This window comes from Thalassophryne amazonica, chromosome 20, assembly GCF_902500255.1.
Source record: "Thalassophryne amazonica chromosome 20, fThaAma1.1, whole genome shotgun sequence".
In the NCBI taxonomy this organism is placed as follows: Eukaryota; Metazoa; Chordata; class Actinopteri; order Batrachoidiformes; family Batrachoididae; genus Thalassophryne; species Thalassophryne amazonica.
This window is the reverse complement of record NC_047122.1, coordinates 16521811-16547593: the sequence shown is the minus strand read 5'-3', so window position 1 is coordinate 16547593 and position 25783 is coordinate 16521811. Positions and strand designations below refer to the sequence as shown.

Genomic DNA, 25783 nt, shown 5'->3' with positions numbered 1-25783 from the left:
CTACCCATTTTCTGCACATACACATAACGAATATACAAATCTGCTATGGAGGTAACATGGTAAACAGGAGGTAACATACGAGCTCCTCGCCTGTCAGCGAGGCCGCCGGGAGCCTCGGCTGGTTTCCTTTTATAGGATTTAGTCACTTTATCCACATCCGGCTGCTTCCTCGTCATCTCCTCCATAAACATCTGAGAAAAACAAACACGGGCAAAGTTATGCAACACAAACATTGGCGGGTTGGTTCCGTGAACAGAAACCCACCTGGTGTTCTGTGATGAGTGTTTTGAGTTGTGGGATGTCCTGAGGGAGGGGCTCCGTGTCCCTCTGGACCAATGTGGTCTCAGCAAACTGTAGCCATGACAACAGCTCCTCCAACAGGTTAGCATTGTTGAGCACCTCCGTGAGCGCCGTCTCCAGCCGCTGCTCGTGCTGTTTAGCCCACGTCAGCACCTGCTCACAGGAAGTGAAGATTAGATACTTTATCTGCTATCACCACACCAAATTAAAAACCAGGAACAGGAGAAAGGTTTCAACACAACTCTAAAGACACTGACAGAGAAGTCTCATTTATAAACCTTTATTCAACAGCTATGGAAACGTTTACAATTTTAGGAAATATCTATCTGTTTTGTTTTTTCCTCTGAGTTAAATCAATGTCGTGGATTTATCGACATTAAACCTCCTGCCTATAAATCCACATAACATTATTAAAAGTGAAAAGTGGAAATGTGAAAACCTGGTGATAATTTCTATTTTTATAGTTTTTGGTCTAATTATGGCAACTTTTAAGAAATGGCAAACCCCCTGCAAAGCCTGTTGGCAAGTTTTGGGGATCAAAGGATTAAGAGGAAGCCAGATTTGAGTGCATCCTCAGACAGGCTCTCTGCAGTTCATCCCTCACCTCCTCGAAGCGCGCCCTGATGATGGTGATCCAGTGTTTGATGGTGGTGATGGAGTCCGGGTGACAAACAGTCAGAATGGCCTCGCCCATACCAGCAGCTTTGTTGACATCCACCCGTTTCTCCTCAACCGTGCCCATAAAATCTCTATGCGTGTGGAGCAACACTTGCAGAGTCTCCGCCTCCTCAGGAAGGACACCACGGAAACGAAGGGTCTGTTCTGCTTCAGAGAGCCACTCAAGAATCACCTGGATGTTTGCACGGAACTCCTCTGCCTGCAAAGACAAAAGTAAGAGGTCTGTGGAAAAAAAGCTTTACTTAATTACAGAACTCAACATGAAGCTAATTATTCTCTGACCTGTTTGAGGGCCTGCTGGAGGCGGGTCTGCTTGGTGACAGACAAGGCGCACACAGTGTCCCAGCGGTTACTGAGCTCCTGGAGCTGAACTTTGACCCATGCCGTGTCGTCACGCCCAGTCTCCATCAGGTCCCGAGCCGAACGCTTCAGCGCCTGAATGCTGCTTGTTCTCTTGCCCAGTTCTTTTTGGAAAGCCTGCAGATTTAGATGTTCCACAGAGCACGGTTAGCATAGCACGGAGGGTCCAGTACTGATTCAAGATCAGTGAAAGTACTGGTTATACCATCTCTGATGCAAACTCCTGTGTATAAATAGTGCAGCAGATAACAGAATATTTCAGAGGAATCTTTCAAATGGTGATGCAAGAATCAAATTCAGCACAAATACTCTTGAGACACTACTCTTGGGAAAAAAAAACAACTGGCCACTTGAATTTTCAATAGGAGGCCAGGTAGGGGTCAATAAAGAATTACACAGGGCTCAAAATTGAAAAATGCTCCAATCATATTGAAAAGAATAGTTTGTACCATGTGTAATGCTTAGTTATGTTACAGGGTGAAATATGTCATACAATCCAATGGACATAGACAATGTTTAACCTTTACTGTGGACACCAAACATTCAACACGGCAAAACTATTCCATTTATTAATCCTATTAGCTTAACCAATAATTTATATTGCTTTTTACCAAAATTGGAGCAACTTTAACTTTTGAACCCTGTACAAACTGAAAGTGACCTTTGTCACCATTTTTGCTGCTTTTACTCTATAATGCTATACAATTTGGTCATACATAGTCCAAACTATGCCTTTGCAGAATCTTTATGATCATGATGTGGTGTAGTTTTCAATATGACTGGAGCAATTTTAATTTTGACCCTGTGCAATTCTTCACTGACCCCTACATGGACGCCTATTGAAAATGCGAGAGGCCTGCCTGCTTTTTCAAAAGAGCAATGTCGGAGTGTTTGTGCCACGTTTGGTGTGTGTATCACCATTTGAATAATAACCTCTGCCAGTGAAGTTGGAAGAGTTTATGTTATCACCTGTTTGTGAAGAGCCTGGGGGCCACAATTTTTCATATATCATTATGAAATTTTTACTGAAAATTCATACCTGATAGGCAAGAACCGATTCAATTTTCAAGGTCATAGGTCAAAGTCAGGGAAAATCTTGGAAAAATTCCAATCTTTAACACTGAACAAATAAAAATAAAAAAAAAATAACTGTCAAAAAACATCAAATCTATTTGATATTTCTGAGCATTATGTAGGTTGGTATCCTTTATCAACTGACAAATTTGGTAAGATTGTAATTCACGTCGGCAGTAATGACACCCGGTTACACCAATCGGAGGTCACTAAAATTAATACTGAATCGGTGTGTACTTTGCAAAAACAATGTCGGACTCTGTAGTTTTCTCTGGGCCCCTCCCCAATCGGACCGGGAGTGACATGTTTAGCCGCATGTTCTCCTTGAATTGCTGGCTGTCTGAGTGGTGTCCAAAAAATGAGGTGGGCTTCATAGATAATTGGCAAAGCTTCTGGGGAAAACCTGGTCTTGTTAGGAGAGACTGCATCCATCCCACTTTGGATGGAACAGCTCTCATTTCTAGAAATCTGGCCAATTTTATTAAACCCTCCAAACCGTGACTATCCAGGGTTGGGACCAGGAAGCAGAGTTGTAGTCTTACACACCTCTCTGCAGCTTCTCTCCCCCTGCCATCCCCTCATTACCCCATCCCCGTAGAGACGGTGCCTGCTCCCAGACCACAAATAACCAGCAAAAATCTATTTAAGCATAAAAATTCAAAAAGAAAAAATAATATAGCACCTTTAACTGCACCACAGACTAAAACAGTTAAATGTGGTCTATTAAACATTAGATCTCTCTCTTCTAAGTCCCTGTTAGTAAATTATATAATAATTGATCAACATATTGATTTATTCTGCCTTACAGAAACCTGGTTACAGCAGGATGAATATGTTAGTTTAAATGAGTCAACACCCACGAGTCACACTAACTGCCAGAACGCTCGTAGCACGGGCCGAGGCAGAGGATTAGCAGCAATCTTCCACTCCAGCTTATTAATCAAAAACCCAGACAGAGCTTGAATTCATTTGAAAGCTTGTCTCTTAGTCTTGTCCATCCAAATTGGAAGTCCCAAAAACCAGTTTTATTTGTTGTTATCTATCGTCCACCTGGGCGTTACTGTGAGTTTCTCTGTGAATTTTCAGACCTTTTGTCTGACTTAGTGCTTAGCTCAGATAAGATAATTATAGTGGGCGATTTTAACATCCACACAGATGCTGAGAATGACAGCCTCAACACTGCATTTAATCTATTGTTAGACTCGACTGGCTTTGCTCAAAATGTAAATGAGTCCACCCACCACTTTAATCATACCTTAGATCTTGTTCTGACTTATGGTATGGAAATTGAAGACTTAACAGTATTCCCTGAAAACCCCCTTCTGTCTGATCATTTCTTAATAACATTTACATTTACTCTGATGGACTACCCAGCAGTGGGGAATAAGTTTCATTACAATAGAAGTCTTTCAGAAAGCGCTGTAACTAGGTTTAAGGATATGATTCCTTCTTTATGTTCTCCAATGCCATATACCAACACAGGGCAGAGTAGCTTCCTAAACTCTGTGAGTGAGATAGATTATCTCGTCAATAGTTTTATATCCTCATTGAGGACAACTTTGGATGCTGTAGCTCCTCTGAAAAAGAGAGCCTTAAATCAGAAGTGCCTGACTCCGTGGTATAACTCACAAACTCGCAGCTTAAAGCAGATAACCCGTACGTTGGAGAGGAAATGGCATCTCACTAATTTAGAAGATCTTCACTTAGCCTGGAAAAAGCCCTCCGTAAAGCTAGGACATCTTACTACTCATCACTAATTGAAGAAAATAAGAACAACCCCAGGTTTCTTTTCAGCACTGTAGCCAGGCTGACAAAGAGTCAGAGCTCTATTGAGCCGAGTATTCCTTTAACTTTAACTAGTAATGACTTCATGACTTTCTTTGCTAATAAAATTTTAACTATTAGAGAAAAAATGACTCAACCATCCCAAAGACATATCGTTCTCTTTGGCTGCTTTCAGTGATGCCGGTATTTGGTTAGACTCTTTCCCTCCGATTGTTCCGAGTTATTTTCATTAGTTACTTCCTCCAAACCATCAACATGTCTATTAGACTCCATTCCTACCAGGCTGCTCAAGGAAGCCCTACCATTAATTAATGCTTCGATCTTAAATATGATCAATCTGTCTTTATTAGTTGGCTATGTACCACAGGCTTTTAAGGTGGCAGTAATTAAACCATTACTTAAAAAGCCATCGCTTGACCCAGCTATCTTAGCTAATTATAGGCCAATCTCCAACCTTCCTTTTCTCTCAAAAATTCTTGAAAGGGTAGTTGTAAAACAGCTAACTGATCATCTGCAGAGGAATGGTCTATTTGAAGAGTTTCAGTCAAGGTTTAGAATTCATCATAGTACAGAAACAGCATTAGTAAAGGTTACAAATTATCTTCTTATGGCCTCAGACAGTGGACTCATCTCTGTGCTTGTTCTGTTAGACCTCAGTGCTGCTTTTGATACTGTTGACCATAAAATTTTATTACAGAGATTAGAGCATGCCATAGGTATTAAAGGCACTGCGCTGCAGTGGTTTGAATCATATTTATCTAATAGATTACAATTTGTTCATGTAAATGGGGAATCTTCTTCACAGACTAAGGTTAATTATGGAGTTCCACGAGGTTCTGTGCTAGGACCAATTTTATTCACTTTATACATGCTTCCCTTAGGCAGTATTATTAGACAGCATTGCTTAAATTTTCATTGTTACGCAGATGATACCCAGCTTCATCTATCCATGAAGCCAGAGGACACACTCCAATTAGCTAAACTGCAGGAATGTCTTACAGACATAAAGACATGGATGACCTCTAATTTCTTGCTTTTAAACTCAGATAAAACTGAAGTTATTGTACTTGGCCCCACAAATCTTAGAAACATGGTGTCTAACCAGATCCTTACTCTGGATGGTATTACCCTGACCTCTAGTAATATTGTGAGAAATCTTGGAGTCATTTTTGATCAGGATATGTCATTCAATGCGCATATTAAACAAATATGTAGGACTGCTTTTTTGCATTTGCGCAATATCTCTAAAATTAGAAAGGTCTTGTCTCAGAGTGATGCCGAAAAACTAATTCATGCATTTATTTCCTCTAGGCTGGACTATTGTAATTCATTATTATCAGGTTGTCCTAAAAGTTCCCTGAAAAGCCTTCAGTTAATTCAAAATGCTGCAGCTAGAGTACTGACAGGGACTACAACCCCTGGCAAAAATTATGGAATCACCAGCCTCAGAGGATGTTCATTCAGTTGTTTAATTTTGTAGAAAATGCAGATCACAGGCATGACACAAAGAGGAAAAAATATGGAATCACCCTGTAAATTTTCATCCCCCAAATTAACACCTGCATCAAATCAGATCTGCTCATTGACATTGACCCTATGCCATGACATTGACCCTATGTGTCTTTTTGAAAGGAATGTTTTTGCAGTTTTTGCTCTATGGCAAGATGCATTATCATCTTGAAAAATGATTTCATCATCCCCAAACATCCTTTCAATTGATGAGATAAGAAAAGTGTCCAAAATATCAACGTAAACTTGTGCATTTATTGATGATGTAATGACAGCCATCTCCCCAGTGCCTTTACCTGACATGCAGCCCCATATCATCAATGACTGTGGAAATTTACATGTTCTCTTCAGGCAGTCATCTTTATAAATATCGTTGGAAAGGCACCAAACAAAAGTTCCAGGATCATCACCTTGCCCAATGCAGATTCGAGATTCATCACTGAATATGACTTTCATCCAGTCATCCACAGTCCACAACTGCTTTTCCTTAGCCCATTATAACCTTGTTTTTGTCTGTTTAGGTGTTAATGATGCCTTTCGTTTAGCTTTTCTGTATGTAAATCCCATTTCCTTTAGGCGGTTTCTTACAGTTCGGTCAGACGTTGACTCCAGTTTCCTCCCATTCGTTCCTCATTTGTTTTGTTGTACATTTTTCGATTTTTGAGACATATTGCTTTAAGTTTTCTGTCTTGACGCTTTGATGTCTTCCTTGGTCTACCAGTATGTTTGCCTTTAACAACCTTCCCATGTTGTTTGTATTTGGTCCAGAGTTTAGACATAGCTGACTGTGAACAACCAACATCTTTTGCAACATTGCGTGAAGATTTACTCTCTTTTAAGAGTTTGATAATCCTCTCCTTTGTTTCAATTGACATCTCTCGTGTTGGAGCCATGATTCATGTCAGTTCACTTGGTGCAACAGCTCTCCAAGGTGTGTTCACTCCTTTTTAGATGCAGACTAACGAGCAGATCTGATATGATGCAGGTGTTAGTTTTGGGGAAGAAAATTTACAGGGTGATTCCATAATTTTTTCCTCAGAATTGAGTGATTCCATATTTTTTCCTCTGCTTGGTCTAAAAAAGTAACCGTTACTGACTGCCACAATCTTTTTTTCTTGATTTCTTATAGTGTTTCTTAAAGCCAGAAAGTTGCCATTTGAAATGACTTTAGTTTTGTGTCATGTCTGTGATCTGCTTTTTTTCTACAAAATTAAACAACTGAATGAACATCCTCCGAGGCCGGTGATTCCATAATTTTTGCCAGGGGTTGTAGAAGGAGAGAGCATATTTCACCCATATTGGCCTCTCTTCATTGGCTTCCTGTTAATTCCAGAATATAACTTAAAATTCTTCTTCTTATAAGGTTTTGAATAATCAGGTCCCATCTTATCTTAGGAACCTCATAGTACCATATCACCCCAATAGAGCGCTTCGCTCTCAGACTGCAGGCTTACTTGTAGTTCCTAGGGTTTGTAAGAGTAGAATGGGAGGCAGAGCCTTCAGCTTTCAGGCTCCTCTCCTGTGGAACCAGCTCCCAATTCGGATCAGGGAGACAGACATCCTCTCTACTTTTAAGATTAGGCTTAAAACTTTCCTTTTTGCTAAAGCTTATAGTTAGGGCTGGATCAGGTGACCCTGAACCATCCCTTAGTTATGCTGCTATAGACTTAGACTGCTGGGGGGTTCCCATGATGCACTGAGTGTTTCTTTCTCTTTTTGCTCTGTATGCACCACTCTGCATTTAATCATTAGTGATTGATCTCTGCTGTCTTCCATAGCATGTCTTTTTCCTGATTCTCTCCCCTCAGCCCCAACCAGTCCCAGCAGAAGACTGCCCCTCCCTGAGCCTGGTTCTGCTGGAGGTTTCTTCCTGTTAAAAGGGAGTTTTTCCTTCCCACTGTCGCCAAGTGCTTGCTCACAGGGGGTCGTTTTGACCGTTGGGGTTTTTCTGTAATTATTGTATGGCTTTGCCTTACAATATAAAGCGCCTTGGGGGAACTGTTTGTTGTGATTTGGTGCTATATAAATAAAACTGATTTGATTTGACACACTTTGATCTGCATCTGATCTGGATTACTCATTTTGTGGCCACTTCAATTTAATGTTGTTTAATGTTTAATCTTAATCAAACGTGCCCCAATCACACTCATATTTGAAACTGAGGTGCAGACTATCACCTGACAAAGTTTGATCCCAATCTGACACGGATTGTGGATTTGGTGAACATTTTAATTGAGCCCATTTGGTCTACATTTCGCATTATATCTCAATCAAAAGTGTGTCAATCACTCATTTTTTCTGTTATGGATTTACCTACACCACCAAAATTGGATGGAGGTTTCAATTTTATGCCTGTTTGTCTTCCAGTTATTAGTCGGAAATGACAAATTGTGCATAGCAGAGATAACCAATGTTCTGTGAAAATGAAAAAATAAATAAATAAATAAACCAAACAAGTTCAAAGAAAGAAGGAAAAAAGACAAAAACCTGACAACAAAACCTTTGATTCAAGTGCACAAACTCAATACATACTCCTGACATTTGATCAGATCAAATTTAGCGTATGAAAGGCCACTTCTAACAGGACTTTAACCTCAAAAATTTTTTCCAAGGTAAAATTTTGTGGAATTGTCAACTAGTGTTGGTGCAGATTTGCCCTCTACAAGCACGGTGCTCTAGTTATTTCAGTTATCTGCTGCACTAAAACTGCTTCTGCATTTCTGTTTCGCATCGTGTACCCACCTTATGTGAATCCATAAGGTTGGAGACCAGATCCAGGTCTCCATGGACAGGCTGATCTTCAGCTAGCTGAGGCTCCACCCGGTACAGCCAGTCCACCAGGACCTGGAGAGCCTCAGCAAACTGGCCTGAGAACAACAGAGCCTCCTCCAGCTTGTGCTGTCTGGTTGAGGGAGTGAAAACCAGTTGTGGTAAATCATGTCTTTGCCACAATGTAAATGTTTAGAAAATCCAGGTGTGACACCCATCATCCGCTTTACCTTTCAACGCTCTTGCCACAGACGGTGTCCCATTTATCTCGGATCTCTCCCACTAGAAGATCCAGTTTCTGGGTATCTGCTGGCAGCTGTGCTTTGTCTCTCATGGCCTTCCCAGACCTTGCTGTAGTGTCATAGACTGGCTGCTTGGACCCCAGCACTTTCTGAAACTCCTGGCCAAGTGGAAGAAGGGAACAAGGAAGAATTGCAGAGAAACAAAGCAGAGGAGAAAATCAGAAATCAAACCGAATCCAGAGCAGAAACCAGGAGTTTCTGCATTTGATCAGCAAAGAGGTTCTCAGCTGAAGACCAAACATCTGCAAACTGCTCTACAAATACAAACATTATTATCAGCTTGATGTTTCTCATTTGTTCCCAACTTGTGTTGTACAAAATACTACGGTGAGACTTTAATCTCATGGAGAATATTTACAATTTTTAAAAGAAGATTTCGTTTCAAACATCACCTTGTGCTTTGTTAGTTGTACTTTGATCTTGTCTGGCTCATTAGAGATCTCCAGCTCTGAGTCCAGCCTATTCTCAGCTTCTTCCAGCCAGTCTGTCAGCTTCCTCCAGGCCTCGTAGAACTGCAAAAGTCACCAACGGTCACAGTCTGATATAGCCTGGTTTCATATGTGACCTCAGTAAACTTCACCAGGCAACAACAAAGAACAAAGTCAGCTGGGTTAACGAGCAGCACAGTACCTGCTTAGCCCGTTTGCGGGCCTCATCAAGGTGTCTGCCACGGTCTAGTGACCTCTGGACGAGCTTGTCCCATCGGGCTTGAACGCTGAGCAGCAGGTTTTTGATGAGAACCACATCCTGTTTCAGGCTGGCAAAACGAAGCTGAGACCCGGCCTTCTCCAGAGCCAGGACCTGCTCTCTGTGGGTGTTCACTTCATTCACAAATACCTTATCACAGACACAGAAATAAAGGAAATCCAGAAAGGAGAAGCAAGAAATTGGTTTGCATGTTTAAAGCAACAAGCGCCAACAGAGTCAGTGCTATTGGCCAATGCCTGAAGATCAAACACTTCCATCACAAGACCTTGTTATACCTGTTTTGTTTGTGTGTGGGTGTATATATATATATATATATATATAAATAAAAAGGGATGTCCCCTGAAAAGTTACTTTTGGGGTCTTTTTCAGGATTGAGAAGAGACCCTGCACTGGGGAGGTATTTCTGAGCAGCCCTGAAAAACTGTTGTAGGGGTCTTGATGCTGATTTGTTCTTAACTCATTCTGAAGAAAATAACAGCTACCACCAAACCAGACTGATGAGAAGAGAGCAGAGCAGAAAAACAAAATGCATGACTCGCAGAGGGGACAGTAGGACCAACAGTTGGACCAAAAAGGGGGTAACAGGCATTGTTGGCTTTCTTTTTAATGGACAAGGTCCAGCAAGGATTCAAGCCCTCTAGAAGACAAAATCGACACCACGGTTTAAACTGTCACAGAATTAATATGTCGCTGCAGGAGTCCGGTGAGTCTTCACTGTGATGAAGACAAAGGCTGAGTTGGCCAAATACAGGGCCACAGCGTCTGAGAAGTACGTCGACTTCCAGCAGTGGAAATGGACCCTTTTCGAAGATATCTCACATATAAGGTTCCACAGACTTGGTCCACTGGTGACCACATTTAGAATGAAATGTCTGAAGTCTAAATGAGATGACCTTATGTACAATAATTCTCCTTGATACACAGAGCTATCACATGTAGAGTGACCCCCCCAACACAAAAAAAAAAAAAAAAAAAAAACAGGAAATGAAATTTCTGAGAAAAAAAAAAAAAAAAGCACCACAGTATTTTTCATGCCAATTTCACACTAAGAAAAGACAGAATATTTTTAGTAAGTGTCAGGTTCTGTACCTTGTGCTCATCAATCTGGAAGAGGACGGTATCTAGTATAAGACTTGGGGGTTGGGCCATGTTCAGCGTCTGTTCAGCCTGAGTCAGCCAGTTGATGGTGTCCTGCAGAGAAGTCTGGAAACCTGTTGCCAAGGAAACTGCCTCCTCTAGCTTTGCCTGGAAAGTACAAATTAAATTTAGAAAACAGGACATCAGAGGCATTAATTCTCTGATTCTGACAGACAACAAAAACCCAGTAAGTTTGAAGATAAAACAGTTTCTCTGTGCCTTACCCTGCGGTCATCCATCTTGCTGGTAAGACTGGCCCACTTGTTCTGCAGCATGGCCAGGTTCTGCTGAGTCTGAGTCGTACCCGGACCAGCTTCCTCCCCACCGCGAGCCAGCAACATGGACTCTCCCTGATCCAGCAGACGGTTATACTGGTTGGCCCGCTGGGTCACCTGGTCCTGAAGTTCCTGGAGACAACAGAATGAATGGATTCAAAGACACGTGGGTACAATGACAAAGTCGTTCAAGGGATGCCGGGTTTCACCTGTTGGACCAGAACAATGGAAGCTTTTAAACTTTCATAGTCCCCATCTGCCAGGTGTAAATGACACCAAGTAGCAAGACAAGTTCCACCACCTCCAATGGGTTTTCCACACAGAAGCAGTGATATTTGAGTGATTTGCTGTTTGTAAAGTGATTCTGTTACCGTGTGCTGCTGGAGCTGCTCTCTGGCGGTTTCAGGCAAACCGCCTGTTGGTTTAACAGTAGACAGCTGGCTCTCTGTCCGCCTCAGCCACTGGAGGAACTCTTCCAATTCCCCATGGAAACCCTCCGCCTGCACAACCAGAAGCAGTCCTTAATTATTTACATGTTAACATAAAGAAACAACTTACAAAACTGCCCATTGCCATCGCCGCTAGCTGCCAAGAAAGTTATTCAATATAAGATAGCAAACTAATAAACTGATGCCAACTGTACAATCAAAGCAGCAATTGAGGTTTCGACAGTTTTACATTCACAAACAAAAAAATAATAATTAAATAAATAAGTATTTTTTTAGCGCTCTGAACCCCAAATTCTTCCCATTTGTTGTTTGTTCCCCCTCATATTGGACTCATTTTTCACTCAACCTGCAAGTCCTGCACCTCTATGGAAACAATACAATAATGGCTAGAACTAAAAAAATGTCTATTTACACAGGAAAATACAGATCGGACATCATAAATCATAAAAGAAAAAACTAGATATGTCAAAAATATTTTTCCAAGTATCCACAAGTGTTACAAATACTGGGGGGAAAAGGCGGGAACTCCACATGCTATAGATATATTATAAGTATGTTTCTTTTTCTGTTATATTACTGTCATCAAAGCACTCTGTCCATTTCTCTCTGCTGCACTTCCTTCAAAGATTTACTGAGTTTTTGTCAGGTGACCATTTCAGCAGAGTTTTTCAAGGCCCCACAGTTGTGTAGAATGTTTGGCTTTTAACAAAACCTAAATAGAGCAAAACAGTTTATTAATTTTTCCTCCTATTGTTCAAGTTTCCCGTAATGATCAACAGTACCATTTTGTTGACTGGGCTTTGAAACCTATCGGCGGGTTGTGGGGTTTAATGGATTAAGAGTCCTGGTACCTGCTGCAGGGCCACCTCCAGCAGTTTCTGCCGGTCCTGGGTCTTGAGCAGCAGACTCTGCCAGCTCTGGTTGAGTTGATCCAGCTGGTCTCGCAGGTGGCTGGCCTCATCACCAGGAGAGGACTCCAGCAACTCGGCACCAGCGCCATTCACAGTCTCCACCGTGGCATGATGGGACAGCACATCGTTACGCAAGACCTGATACCGAGGGAAGGAAATAAAGTGTCAGGTGACAAATGAGCTCGCTTTTTAAAATTTCAGGATGTTTCATGTACGAGTGAAAAAAGTCACTAAAAATAAGCTCCCCGTTCTGCAGGTAAGTTCTCAGAAGGAATGGAAACATACATGGTGTTTAGCCAGCTCGATTTCAATGGCCTTAGGATCAGAGCTGACGGGCCGCTGTGTGTCCAGGGTGGCGTGTGTGTGGTTCAGCCATGCCTGCAGCTCCGACAGGGCGTGCTGGAACTGACCCAGAGCCAGCAGGGCAGCCTCCAACTTGTGCTGCAGTGCAAGACAAGCAGAAATTTGGATTTCAAAACAGGAATGCAAACTTTTTTTGCAGTAATGACAAGTGTCTCTCACACATCTGCCGGCTTCCCAGGGGAGCCAGAGGACTGGGATCAGATAGGAAACACTGAGCCCTGGAACATTTCACTTTCAGGAAGCTGCTACAGAGAAACTGGTGCCTCGCTATGACAACGCCTCGCTGCATTTTACCTGTCTATGTGTGATTTTATCTCCAAGATTGTCCCAGAGGTGTCTGAGCTCCGTCAGTGGCTCCTGGATCATATCCCTGTCCGCCTGGTCCGATACCTTCTTTAGCAACAGCTCCCCTTGGTGGCAGAGCTTCTCCATGTCAATCTGCTGCTGATAGACGTCCACCTTGTATTGCTGCTCAGGAAAAACAAAATCAATTTAAATGGATTAGCAACAAAAATTCTAAACATTTTATAAATTTCTTTGACTTCAGTTTCTTGCGAGATTCTCAATAAAGTGTCTAAAATGTCTTGTTTGGGATAATCTCTGAGATGAGAGAAAAACAATGAACAGTGAAAACTGGAACTATTGTACAACCTTGAGTTCCTCAATCTGCTGTTTGACTGTTCCCAGGTCAGTTCCCACAGTGGACATTTCACACAGTTTGATGACTGCATTGTCCAGGTAGTCAAACATGGTCTGGAAGAGAGGAAAAGAACAGATCAACAAATACCAACAGGAAAAAAATTACTACTTATACTACTCTGACACTGCATGGTCAACTTTGTGCAAAATACAACCTCACTTACTTTCTTTAGCATTGACTATGTGACAAGTTAGTCACGAGATAACATCGCTCCTGCTCTTACAGACTGTTTCCACCAACACAAAACTGATTCTTGACTTAGAGTTAGTTGAATCTTGGTGTCATCTCCTAAAGCAGCTCTTTTGATTGGAACCACAGTAACCAAGCATGTCATCAAAGCAACAGTAAGAACCAACTTTTTTTTTCTAGCTACAAACCAAATTTTCAGGTTAAGAACCTGTTTTGTTAAAAATTTGATTCATGACCCAGAACAGAGCTGGTTCCCTGTTGGTGGAAAAAGCCTTAAACGTTAACTGTGGCTGACAAACCTGCAGTGCATCCTGATACTGCACAGAGGCAGTCATGGCCTCCTCCAGTCGCTCCATCCTCTCCCGCCATGTCCTGTTCAGCCCCTCCCATGCAGCATTCATCTAAATGGTAGAGGAGACAAAAGAATGGTTGGTATTCTTCATCCCAGAAACACAGGCGATGTTCTTCTGCACACGGTCTTAATTTCTCACCTCATCAATGGTCTTTTTGACTTCAGGTTTCTCAGTTTCTCCACAAGCAAAGATCAGGTCAGCCCCAAGGGTTCTTACAAACTCCAGCTCTTCTCTCAGACCATCAGTCTCCGCTTTGATCGCCTTTTGAAGATATTAACCACATGGTTTGCTCACCCAGCTTCCTGTCTCTCATTCATCATATATCAAATGTGAATCTTCCCCTGCTCATTTATTCTTTCCCATCTTACCTCAGCAGCCTCAATCTGCTGCTTAATAAGCGAGGGGTCCACCCCGGGATCCTCCAGCTCCTTCACGATGTCTTGAGAATCCCTCAAGGTGCTCAACAGCGCCACCACGTCGGCCCAGAACTTCCCAGCCAGGTCCAAGACGTCGTTTAGCTTCCCCTCTCTCTCCTCTGCCCGCTGTCGGATCTCTTCCCACAGGGAACGTAGACGCAGGAGGCGGGAACGAACAGCTGGAGGCGGAGAGCAGGTTTAGGATCGCGTGGCCCAAACAGGGAAACTTGTTAATATGTCTGGTGCTGTAGATAATCAAGTCTTTCATAATTCCAGTTCAGTCTATTGATTGTGAGAAGGGTATGAAAAGCAGAACGTTTGGAGGGTAAGAAACATGCGTGTGTTGTGTTTTTATGTGGTGGCGTTAAGGAACAGAAACTCGAGTATGGCTCCACAAGCAAAGATTTGTTTAATCAAGCTAAGAAGCATGCTTTGTTTATGTAACGCCTGTTGAACCTGTCTGGACATGTCCATGTATGATGAAAATCAGGAGCAGGAGCCACTCGTTCATGAAGTCAACAAAGTACCCCGGGAAGTTCCCGGCTGCTCACCCTGAGCCGCTGGGTCGTCGTGGGCAGCTCGGCTGATGAGCTCCTCCCCTCGCGCACAGAGGGCAGAGAAGGATGGCAGCAGTTTGTCCAGTTCCAGTCCCTGAGCTCGATGCTCTGCCAGCTGTTCCCTGATCTTTTCCACCTCAGCCGCCACAGGGGGTGGCTGCCGCAGCCGCTGAACCGCCCCCTCCAGGGTCTCCAACAGAGGATCCATCTTGTCATGAAACTATGGAAGAAGAGTCAGGCAGCAAGAGTAATGAAGAAAAATACAAACTATGTGTGACAGCTGGTTGACATTTGGAAAGCACCAAAATACAGAGATTCTGCAGTCAGGTCCGTAAGTATTTGGACAGTTAAATGAACCAATCAGGGATTGCTGGTAGCGCTGACTTTCAGCTTTAAGGGGGATTAATGAAAATCCCAGTACCAGATTTATAATGAATTTCACAGAATATTTTCAGATTTGGGAAAGGGTGGGGGGGCGGTGTAGGACAAAAATGAGTTTAACATTTAACTGCGGACCAATTTGACTGTTCGTAATACAGAAAGGTACCTAAAGGTACCTAGTCTGAAGAATTTTTTTAAAAAGGGATTCTAAGATGCAGATGGACCACTGATAAGTTTTCAGGACCAGAAACACTCACAAAACTTAAGTTTCAGATTGAGCTTCAGCCACATCTTCAAAAATACATAAAAACTACAGTACTTTTTTGGGGGATTTATTCTGTAATTATAGACACTCAGGCAGAAACATTTGTTTGGAATAATATTTAGATCAGGGATCATGACCCTGCTCCTGGAGGTCACCTGCCTGACCTGCAGGTTTTCCATGTGTACTTGCTGCAACCACAGATGATTAGTCAGGTCTGGTGTCTGCTTGCTCCTGATTGGATAAGCACAGCTGAGTCGGTAGAGCAGGGAGAGCTGGAGAACATGCAGAGCAGGTGAGCTCCAGCGGTGGGGTCATGACCCCCTGATCCAGTGAATGAAAAAGCTCTGATTCACATGTACTTAAAGATATGACTTTTTTAACTGTGTATTTAATTATCCAATTTAAGACATTTAGAATTCAGTCAGTTTGGGAAGATTTCCTTTTGATAGTAATTAGTTAAACCAAAACTCTGCTTGAGGGCCTGTTTAGTTCTGTGGTCAATCAGGAGTCTTACCTCAACCAGCTTGGTGATTGCAGTGACCATGATGCAACACACACAGCATATCCACAATGAACGAGGAGAGGGAAGGTGCGAGGACCAGGACAGGGTGAGGAGGGTTAAATGAAAGGGTGAGAGAGGTGAAAGAAGGAAGTGTGAAGAGGAGTGAAGCGTGTGAACAGCGTGGATGAGGAGGCGTAACACATGGGGTGGAGAAATAAAACAATGAGTTAAATCAAAAACATGCACATACAAACAGTTCAGACGGTGATTTAATGATATGGTGCACAAGGAAGAACTGAATAATATAATGTGGGGGAGAAATGTCTGAATGTCGAGATTAAAACACTCACTACGTTCATAAAATCTCAAAACATACACAACATAATTTAAAAACTGTCACATAAAACACATGCGGTTGAGTCATCACCTCAGATTTTTGTGTTTAGTCTGCAGCAGCACTCTAACTGAACACAACTCAAGTGATTTATAAACATCTTATCTGCACATGGAGCCAAAGGTTTTTCCACACAGTTAATCTACAAAATGCCAAAGACCATCGAACCAAACGTGTCCTCTGAGACGTACCTGTGTGGACTGAGACACCGCCTCATCGAGGACTGCAGCACGACCTTTGACCTCCTCTTTGATGACCAGGTAGCGTCGCTCTGCCTCGGTGTAGCGCTGTGTCACCGTGGCGCCCTCCTGCATGCTCAGCTCAGCCAGCTGCGGTCCGATCTTCAGCAGCTTGTCGATGTGAGGTTTGTGCTCCGCGATGGACTCTCTGAGCAGCTAGTGGGTCAACGCAGAGGAGAATTACAGAAGAAGAAGCTGAAGAATACAGTCGCCGTGACAACAGTATGAAAAAGAGAAAAAGGAGCAAATCTCACCCTCATCTGGTCCTGCTGTAACCGCAGTGCATCTGAGTCGATGGCTGGTGGAGGAAGTTTGGTGATCAGAGCCTCAGTCTCGCCCAGCCATGGATCCAGTTCTTCGTAGGTCTCCCAGAACCGAGCCACCAGAACCTGGGCCTGCTCCAGGGCTGAGAAGCGCTCGCTGTGACTCTGGCTCACAGAGTCGTAACGAGAACTCAGGGAATCGGTTTTTACCTGAAGAACAGGAACAGCCACAAAGTATTTAATGCTGTACTTCCCATCCTACACTGAACATCGACAATGCAGGACACACTTTTCCCAATAAATCTACATTTAGCTCCTCCTCCTTTCAGTGACTTACCATCAGTGCATCCTTTTGGGCATCGCTGCAGGTCTCCAAGATTTCGTCTCTGGTGCCGAGTAGCTGATCCACAGTGTCTTTGTGCCGGATGATGTCGATGTTGAATGCCCGCTGCACCTGCAGCTGGGCCACCGTCACGTCAGGCTCTAAGCTCAGGGGTCCCAAAGACGCCAACTTACGCTCCGTCTCTCCCACCCAGGCCAGCTCAGCATCCACAGCCTCCTCGTACTGACAAGAAGAGACACTCACGTTTAATAGGATCTAACTCACGAGGTCCTCGACTACAAAAGGGTAGAACCCCTGCTGTACCTGCTGTGACCTCTGGATGGCAGCCTGTACCAGTTGTACCCGTTGACTGATTGTTTCGTCAGCTTGTCTGTAGCGCTGGTTTGAATCTGCAACCAGGCGGTCAAGGCCATCGCGGGCCCGCCACGGCACCAGGTCCAGCAGGGCGCTGCCGACCTCGTTCACCGTATCCAACACCAGACGTTTCTCTGCAGACACTTTCTTCAGCTCCTGCAAAATGCAGATGAACTGATAATCACCAAAAGGGTTACAATGCTGAAGACTTAGAGGGTTAACGTCCCTCGAATGATGTCAGGCTCAGAAGTGAAACACTGCTTTAACAAAGCACGAAATTTAAGTTCCATTAAATTTCATTCAGAAACCTGTTGACAGAACACTCGAAGCTTAGTTTAACACTGAACACTGTTTAATAATAAGAGATTATTAACTCATCTGACAGCTTAGTGATCTCATTGTTTCTATGGTAACACACTTGTGGGTAGGCTGATAGTGGATTAGCTGCAAAATATTATTAGAGACAGGTATAGTCTTAAAATTATTTTTTCAAATACAAACGATTGCTTGTAGTATTCCTCAGTGCATTTTTCTTGCATAAAGCACAAGCGATTCAAATACTGGCTTTTAATTGCTGTACCGAGCATTTTGTAATTGCTACAGCTGGCTCAGGCTGCTCACATACCTTTTGTCTTTCCTGGTAGGCCGGTGTCGTGTCGGGCTCCGTATGGTTGATCTCAGCTTCAACGCCGTCCAGCCACTGGTTCAGGTCGTCGTAGGCGCTGGCAAATCGTGTAGACAGCTGTAGGGCTTGTTCCAGCATGCGGAGAGCCTTGCTGCTGCTGGCCGTTATGTCCGTGTAGCGAGACTTGATGCCATCGAGCTTCTCCTGGATCAGGAGAACCTCCTCACCTGACAGGTGGAAACAGGGGTTTAGGAGGCACAGACACGCATCATGTCTGTCTCTAATGAGGGCCATCAGTGAAACGAACTGACAGGATGACATTTTAAGATACCCGGCTTAATTTAATACGTCATAAAAATGAGGAAAACCAAGTCTAAAACCTCATAATTTCATAAAATTCACAAAATTACAAATGCATTCCCTGGTTTAACCATATGAATCAGGGATGCAAAATCTGGGACCTGAGGTCCAAATACGAGGTCTATCAGAAAAGTATCCGACCTTATTATTTTTTCAAAAACCATATGGATTTGAATCACGTGTGATTACATCAGACATGCTTGAACCCTCGTGGGCATGCGAGAGTTTTTTCACGCCTGTCGGTTACGTCATTCGCCTGTGGGCAGTCTTTGAGTGAGGAGTCGTCCACACGCTCGTCGATTTTTTTCATTGTTTGGGAATGGCTCAGAGACTGCTGCTTTGTTTGATAAAAATTTTTTCAAAACTGTAAGGCACAACTGAGTGGACACCATTCAATAAATTCAGCTGGTTTTCGGTAAAAATTTTAACAGCTGATGAGAGATTTTGGTCTGGTAGTGTCGCTTTAAGGACGGTCCACGGCGCCTGACGGCGATCTGCGCTTTGAGGCGGCAGCGTCTCACCGTTTCAAGTTGAAAACTTCCACATTCAGGCTCTGTTGACGCAGTAAGTCGTCAGAGAACAGAGAACTTTCAGAAGAAGTCGGCATGAGGAGTTTATTCGGATATTTTGTAATGAAAGAACGTGCGGGCAGAGTCGCATGTCGGGCTGGACCCGACCGCGGGGGGTCACGACAGGAAAAACACCTCCGTTGGAAATCTTAACGGGCAAGTTGGAACATGCCCAAGCTGTTAAACAATTTCTCAGTTACTCACTTGTTGAAAGCCATCAAAAGCCGCCTGAATTTTACAAATGGTTTTCAACACGGAGGTGTTTTTCCTGTCGCGGCGCACACAGATTTGCCGAGTCGTCACGGAAATGACTCGGCGAATTTGCGCGCACGTTCTTTCATTACAAAATGACCTTTTAACAGTGGAATGTCCACATAAACTCCTCATGCCGGCCTCTTCTGAATCTTCTCTGTTCTCTCACGACGTCCTGGGTCAACAGAACCTTAAATTAGGATGATTTCAGCTCGAAACAGCCAGACAACGTCGCCTGGGAGCGCTGCGCGACGTCCCGCTCCGTGGGAAGTCCTTACACCGACAGAAACACCCCATAATCTCTCATCAGCCGTTAAACTTTCACAGAAAACCAGCTTAATTTCTCGAATAGTGTCCACTCGGATATTCCTCACAGGTCCAGAAAAAATTTTGATAAAGCAACGCGCGCCGTCTCGAGCCGCGTGTGAAACAAAGGAATTCAGCCGAGAGGGCGGGACCACATCTCACTCAAGGCCTGCCCACAGGGAAATGACGTCACCGACACGCGTGAAAAACTCACGCATGCGCACGAGGGTTCAAGCATGATTGGTGTAATCGCATGTCATTCAAATCCATATAGTTAAAAAAAAAAAATAAAAGGGTCGGTTTATTATCTAAGAGACCTCGTATACCTCACATCTTTGTTTTCAGCACACCATAACTGAGTGGAACGCGCACACCAAGTTTCAGCTTCATTGGTTTAGTGGTTACTGGAAAAGTGGGCGTGATCACAGTCTAGGGGTCATATCAAGGTCAAAGTTGAAAATGTTGCAAAATCTGTCGGATATGTTTTTAGGCTTGCTTTAAGCTCACTTGCTGGATAAATGGCTGACAAATGACAAATATGAGATTTTCATGATTGCCACCATGTTTGAAATCTGATTGGAAGGCCTCAAACAAACTTTGGTAACCTCATGGGTAGGAACATCAATCAATCAATCAATCAATTTTTTTATATAGCGCCAAATCACAACAAACAGTTGCCCCAAGGCACTTTATATTGTAAGGCAAGGCCATACAATAATTATGTAAAACCCCAACGGTCAAAACGACCCCCTGTGAGCAAGCACTTGGCTACAGTGGGAAGGAAAAACTCCCTTTTAACAGGAAGAAACCTCCAGCAGAACCAGGCTCAGGGAGGGGCAAGTCTTCTGCTGGGACTGGTTGGGGCTGAGGGAGAGAACCAGGAAAAAGACATGCTGTGGAGGGGAGCAGAGATCGATCACTAATGATAAATGCAGAGTGGTGGCATACAGAGCAAAAAGAGAAAGAAACAGTGCATCATGGGAACCCCCAGCAGTCTACGTCTATAGCAGCATAACTAAGGGATGGTTCAGGGTCACCTGATCCAGCCCTAACTATAAGCTTTAGCAAAAAGGAAAGTTTTAAGCCTAATCTTAAAAGTAGAGAGGGTGTCTGTCTCCCTGATCTGAATTGGGAGCTGGTTCCACAGGAGAGGAGCCTGAAAGCTGAAGGCTCGCCTCCCATTTCTACTCTTACAAACCCTAGGAACTACAAGTAAGCCTGCAGTCTGAGAGCGAAGCGCTCTATTGGGGTGATATGGTACTACGAGGTCCCTAAGATAAGATGGGACCTGATTATTCAAAACCTTATAAGTCAGAAGAAGAATTTTAAATTCTATTCTAGAATTAACAGGAAGCCAATGAAGAGAGGCCAATATGGGTGAGATATGCTCTCTCCTTCTAGTCCCCTGTCAGTACTCTAGCTGCAGCATTTTGAATTAACTGAAGGCTTTTTAGGGAACTTTTAGGACAACCTGATAATAATGAATTACAATAGTCCAGCCTAGAGGAAATAAATGCATGAATTAGTTTTTAGACAAGACCTTTCTGATTTTAGAGATATTGCGTAAATGCAAAAAAGCAGTCCTAGATATTTGTTTAATATGCGCTTTGAATGACATATCCTGATCAAAAATGACTCTCAAGATTTCTCACAGTATTACTAGAGGTCAGGGTAATGCCATCCAGAGTAAGGATCTGGTTAGACACCATGTTTCTAAGATTTGTGGGGCCAAGTACAATAACTTCAGTTTTATCTGAGTTTAAAGCAGGAAATTAGAGGTCATCCATGTCTTTATGTCTGTAAGACAATCCTGCAGTTTAGCTAATTGGTGTGTGTCCTCTGGCTTCATGGATAGATAAGCTGGGTATCATCTGCATAACAATGAAAATTTAAGCAATACCGTCTAATAATACTGCCTAAGGGAAGCATGTATAAAGTGAATAAAATTGGTCCTAGCACAGAACCTTGTGGAACTCCATAATTAACTTTAGTCTGTGAAGAAGATTCCCCATTTACATGAACAATTGTAATCTATTAGACAAATATGATTCAAACCACCGCAGCGCAGTGCCTTAATATCTATGGCATGCTCTAATCTCTGTAATAAAATTTATGGTCAACAGTATCAAAAGCAGCACTGAGGTCTAACAGAACAAGCACAGAGATGAGGTCCACTGTCCGAGGCCATAAGAAGATCATTTGTAACCTTCACTAATGCTGTTTCTGTACTATGATGAATTCTAAAACCTGGACTGAAACTCTTCAAATAGACCATTCCTCTGCAGATGATCAGTTAGCTGTTTTACAACTACCCTTTCAAGAATTTTTGAGAGAAAAGGAAGGTTGAGATTGGCCTATAATTAGCTAAGATAGCTGGGTCAAGTGATGACTTTTAAGTAATGGTTTAATTACTGCCACCTTAAAAGCCTGTGGCACATAGCCAACTAACAAAGATAGATTGATCATATTTAAGATCGAAGCATTAAATAATGGTAGGGCTTCCTTGACCATGTAAATGTTATTAAGAAATGATCAGACAGAAGAGAGTTTTCAGGGAATACTGTTAAGTCTTCTATTTCCATACCATAAGTCAGAACAAGATCTAAGATATGATTAAAGTGGTGGTGGACTCATTTACTTTTGAGCAAGCCAATAGAGTCTAATAATAAATTAAATGCAGTGTTGAGGCTGTCATTCTCAGCATCTGTGTGGATGTTAAAATCGCCCACTATAATTATCTTATCTGAGATAACATGCACACAAAGTTTCTGGGAGTTCTCCACCAGAAAAATTTGAAATTTCAGATGCATTCTGGTGCATTTCCAGGTCTATTTACCCACCAGAAATATCTCCAAAAAAATGTAATTTTTTTTGTTGGGTCAGGTCAATTTTTCTACCTCAGTCTTTTCACACAGCTTGTATTGTACTACCAGCCTTTAATCCAAAAAAATATACATTGTGGTTCGTAAAAGTACAATGACAATTCAAAGAACTCAAAAATATTAATTCTCTATCAATTCAAATGGAACAAAATGAGTAATTTATGGCACACTGATACATCAACTTGTCACTCACTTCCGAGTTTTCGTAGTTTTGACAGAAGCTTTGGAGCTATTGATAATCTCTGTTTTCAAATTGTTGGCTATCTTAAAATCCTTTTAAAAAAAAGTGTTTTTACTTCAAGATTAAGCCCTGATTATTGTACATTTTGAAGTTAAAAAATGTTTCTTACATTATAGTTAAAAACTTTAAGTAAATAATTCTAAGTTATTTAAACTTGAGACTTTCTTTGTAGTTATGGCAGTGACTATTAAAACTGTGTAGCTTTATTTGGTAAAAAAATGAAATAGGTTGAACAATTGCGAATACGTTCACTCAGCTGGACAGGATTGATTCAACGTCCTGCAGCTTAAAGCTAATTTAGCTGATAAACTTCAGCAGAGCACCATCACACATTATTTTCAATTACTTATTCACCTCAGACACATTTTTTGTCCGTTGCTCAAACTGCCTGTTGATGCGGCAACAAAAGAGAATTGTCCGCTGTTTAAGTCACACAGTAGTTTTGTTTTGGTTCTTCATAACCTGCCATTTCCGTGGGACAGCGCACAAAGGTTCTCTGGTGTGGACTGTGGGAGAACTTTTACCATAGCCACATTCTCCTGCTACAGAAGAACTTAAAACTTTCCCCATAGCCGCATTCTCCTGCTGCAGGAGAAAACTAAGTTCTCCTGCAGTGTGTCACACAGTGAATGCTGCAGGCACGAGTTTTGTAGTGGAGACCGGGACCATTTCCCCCCTGAAAATTTTTTAATTTATAACTCACTGAAACACTATTGCCTGCATTTTGAGGGCCAAATTTTGTGAAGTAGTATCAATATGTTGCATAACTAGACAATCAGGTAACGGCTCAAAAAACAGTTTTAATAACACTAACCCAAACAGATTTCGGATCGGATCAAAATAATCTATTCTGAATCTGAATAGGAATCAAATTGATTCTTGAAATCTGAATCGTTACCCAGCCCTACTAACAACACTGTAAAACTAACATGAACTACAACAACATTTAAAACCCCAAACTCCCATGGTGCATTGCAGCATACAAAACGGCAAATGTCAGCTCTCCCTAGTTTCTCTGTGATCAAAGCCACACGCATGCACACAGAGGCCACTTGGCTCTTATACTATAGATTAGAATAATGTCTGAAAACACACTTTTGCATTGTGCTTGTTCGGCTGTTTTAAAGGTGATGTATTGACAGGAAGTAGGGTTTGGATGAAAATGTTTTTGGAGTATTTTGGAGGCGTGAGGTTACCTGTCGTCTGTTTGAGTAAAGCTTGTCCGTTCTTGATTGCCTGGTCTATAGTCTTCTTTCTGCTCAAAATCTCCTCATTTAAAGACTGGGGGGGGGGGGGAGATTAAGAGTGAAACAGTCAACAGTTATAAGATAACTTACGTGATCAAATAAAATTCAAAGACTACAGTGCACAAAAACAAGAAAAAATTGGATTTCCAGGCCTAGATGTATTTTTTGGTAATTTGGATAATTATTTTTAGAGTAATCTTACTAACAATCAAAACGCATGCTTACCGCCATAGTGGCCACAATAAAATTGTATTATAAGGAGCTTTATATTTATATATATATATATATATATATATATATATATATATGAAAAAACTTACTGATGTTTGTGAGTAAATTATGTGAATGCAATATGTTTAAAAACATGGTGACATACATACAGTGCTTTTCTTAAAGTTCTGTACTTGCGCTCTGGAAGGAAATGTTTCTTTTCAGACTTTGTAAAGTCGTACCGATGCGTGCTTGTGCTCCTCGGCCAGCAGCTGTGGCTGGTAGCTCTGGACAGAGACCTGAGCCAACCTCTGAGCCACCTCTGCCAGCCAGTTCAACACCTCCACCTCCTCCTCTCCGAACAGCTGGGCATTAGCCAGCGCCTGCTCCAGCATGCCCGCCCGCCGCGAGCACCAATCAACCAGCTCGGAGTGACCCGATCGCACCACTTCCACACGCTCGCTTAGCCAGCTGCGGTCGGCCACACAGCTGAGCGGTGTCAGGGACTGGCCGAGGGACTCAAGAATATCAACCTCGGCTGCTCGTGAGGACACGTCCTCTTGGATGGCCTGCGAGGATTGTGTGTGTGTGTGTGTGAGAGGAGAATGGAAAAGAAAAACAACAGATGGATAAAAACAAAACATAATAATGCAAATGATGACACATTAAAGAAAAATTATATCATCATCAACAAAAACGAGTGAAAAAATTAATGTGACAAAATGACAACTGAAACAAAAATGAAAAACTTGACATGGGTAAAATAAGAAATTAACCTGAAGATGATGTTTGGGTGGAAGCAACCGCTTTATGTTTTGCCTCATTTACTGTGAATGTAATTATGACCTCACTGGAGGCTTTCAAGGGTTGGGAGGGTGCATCTGAAATGTTTTACTTTTTGTTATCAAGTTGAGGAAAAAAATAAATCCCCCAGGGAGTCAGCTTCCTCACTGCAATATCAAACCCATAACATTTCCATAAGCAAACAGTACCTTGTGCTTGATGATCTGCTGGTTGATCTTGGCTGCCTGGGTTCCCATGGGCTCGGCGGAGCTCAGGCGTCTCTCTGTGGCACTAAGCCATTCTGCCAATGGCTCCAGAGCTTCATGGAACTGTAGAGCCAAAACCTGCAGCTCCTCTAACTGTGTCTGCCTGAGGGACGTGACAGATAACACATCAGACACAGAATGAAGACAGGGGGCACTGTTCCTGGTATTTTATTACTTTTTCAAATTTGGTATTAAGCTTCAACTAGAGCACTGCCTGTGGGGATCCGCGGGCTCTAGATTGGGTAGTGTTTAGAAAATAGGTAGCTGACATTTTTCAAGAGTGGTAAAACATTATGCAAAGTTTCTATGATGAGTTGGAATGATGTGTGAACCCAATGTTTTTAGAACTTTAGACCTCAACAGTTTTTAGAAGAACTCAACCCTTTAATTTCCTGTTAATTATGTATTTTTTATGTTAATTTACGGTCTTAGCATTTTATAAATTGTTTAGGTTCTATTATATACG

The 25783-nt window shown here is 42.5% G+C and overlaps 1 protein-coding gene across 28 annotated transcripts in view; it reads right to left on the bottom strand.

The window, feature by feature from the left end:
* macf1a (microtubule actin crosslinking factor 1a) overlaps nucleotides 1-25783 on the bottom strand; it is a 431888-nt gene that overhangs the window by 31509 nt on the left and 374596 nt on the right. For 20 of the 28 annotated variants that reach the window (XM_034161160.1, XM_034161171.1, XM_034161161.1 and 17 more), the window contains 28 exons: nucleotides 25261-25420; nucleotides 24511-24837; nucleotides 24008-24092; nucleotides 18202-18428; nucleotides 17526-17732; nucleotides 17217-17444; nucleotides 16871-17089; nucleotides 16569-16772; nucleotides 15996-16004; nucleotides 14830-15055; nucleotides 14231-14457; nucleotides 14001-14123; nucleotides 13809-13910; nucleotides 13272-13373; nucleotides 12915-13088; nucleotides 12543-12698; nucleotides 12198-12395; nucleotides 11269-11397; nucleotides 10847-11029; nucleotides 10575-10730; nucleotides 9408-9614; nucleotides 9170-9289; nucleotides 8706-8875; nucleotides 8449-8608; nucleotides 1261-1455; nucleotides 905-1177; nucleotides 265-453; nucleotides 80-191 (listed from right to left, as the gene is read on the bottom strand). In XM_034161160.1, coding sequence (XP_034017051.1) covers nucleotides 80-191; nucleotides 265-453; nucleotides 905-1177; nucleotides 1261-1455; nucleotides 8449-8608; nucleotides 8706-8875; nucleotides 9170-9289; nucleotides 9408-9614; nucleotides 10575-10730; nucleotides 10847-11029; nucleotides 11269-11397; nucleotides 12198-12395; nucleotides 12543-12698; nucleotides 12915-13088; nucleotides 13272-13373; nucleotides 13809-13910; nucleotides 14001-14123; nucleotides 14231-14457; nucleotides 14830-15055; nucleotides 15996-16004; nucleotides 16569-16772; nucleotides 16871-17089; nucleotides 17217-17444; nucleotides 17526-17732; nucleotides 18202-18428; nucleotides 24008-24092; nucleotides 24511-24837; nucleotides 25261-25420 — 4868 coding nt within the window. The remainder of the gene's footprint in view (nucleotides 1-79; nucleotides 192-264; nucleotides 454-904; nucleotides 1178-1260; nucleotides 1456-8448; nucleotides 8609-8705; nucleotides 8876-9169; nucleotides 9290-9407; nucleotides 9615-10574; nucleotides 10731-10846; nucleotides 11030-11268; nucleotides 11398-12197; nucleotides 12396-12542; nucleotides 12699-12914; nucleotides 13089-13271; nucleotides 13374-13808; nucleotides 13911-14000; nucleotides 14124-14230; nucleotides 14458-14829; nucleotides 15056-15995; nucleotides 16005-16568; nucleotides 16773-16870; nucleotides 17090-17216; nucleotides 17445-17525; nucleotides 17733-18201; nucleotides 18429-24007; nucleotides 24093-24510; nucleotides 24838-25260; nucleotides 25421-25783) is intronic. The other 8 variants (XM_034161172.1, XM_034161173.1, XM_034161147.1 and 5 more) reach the window with 3 other exon arrangements.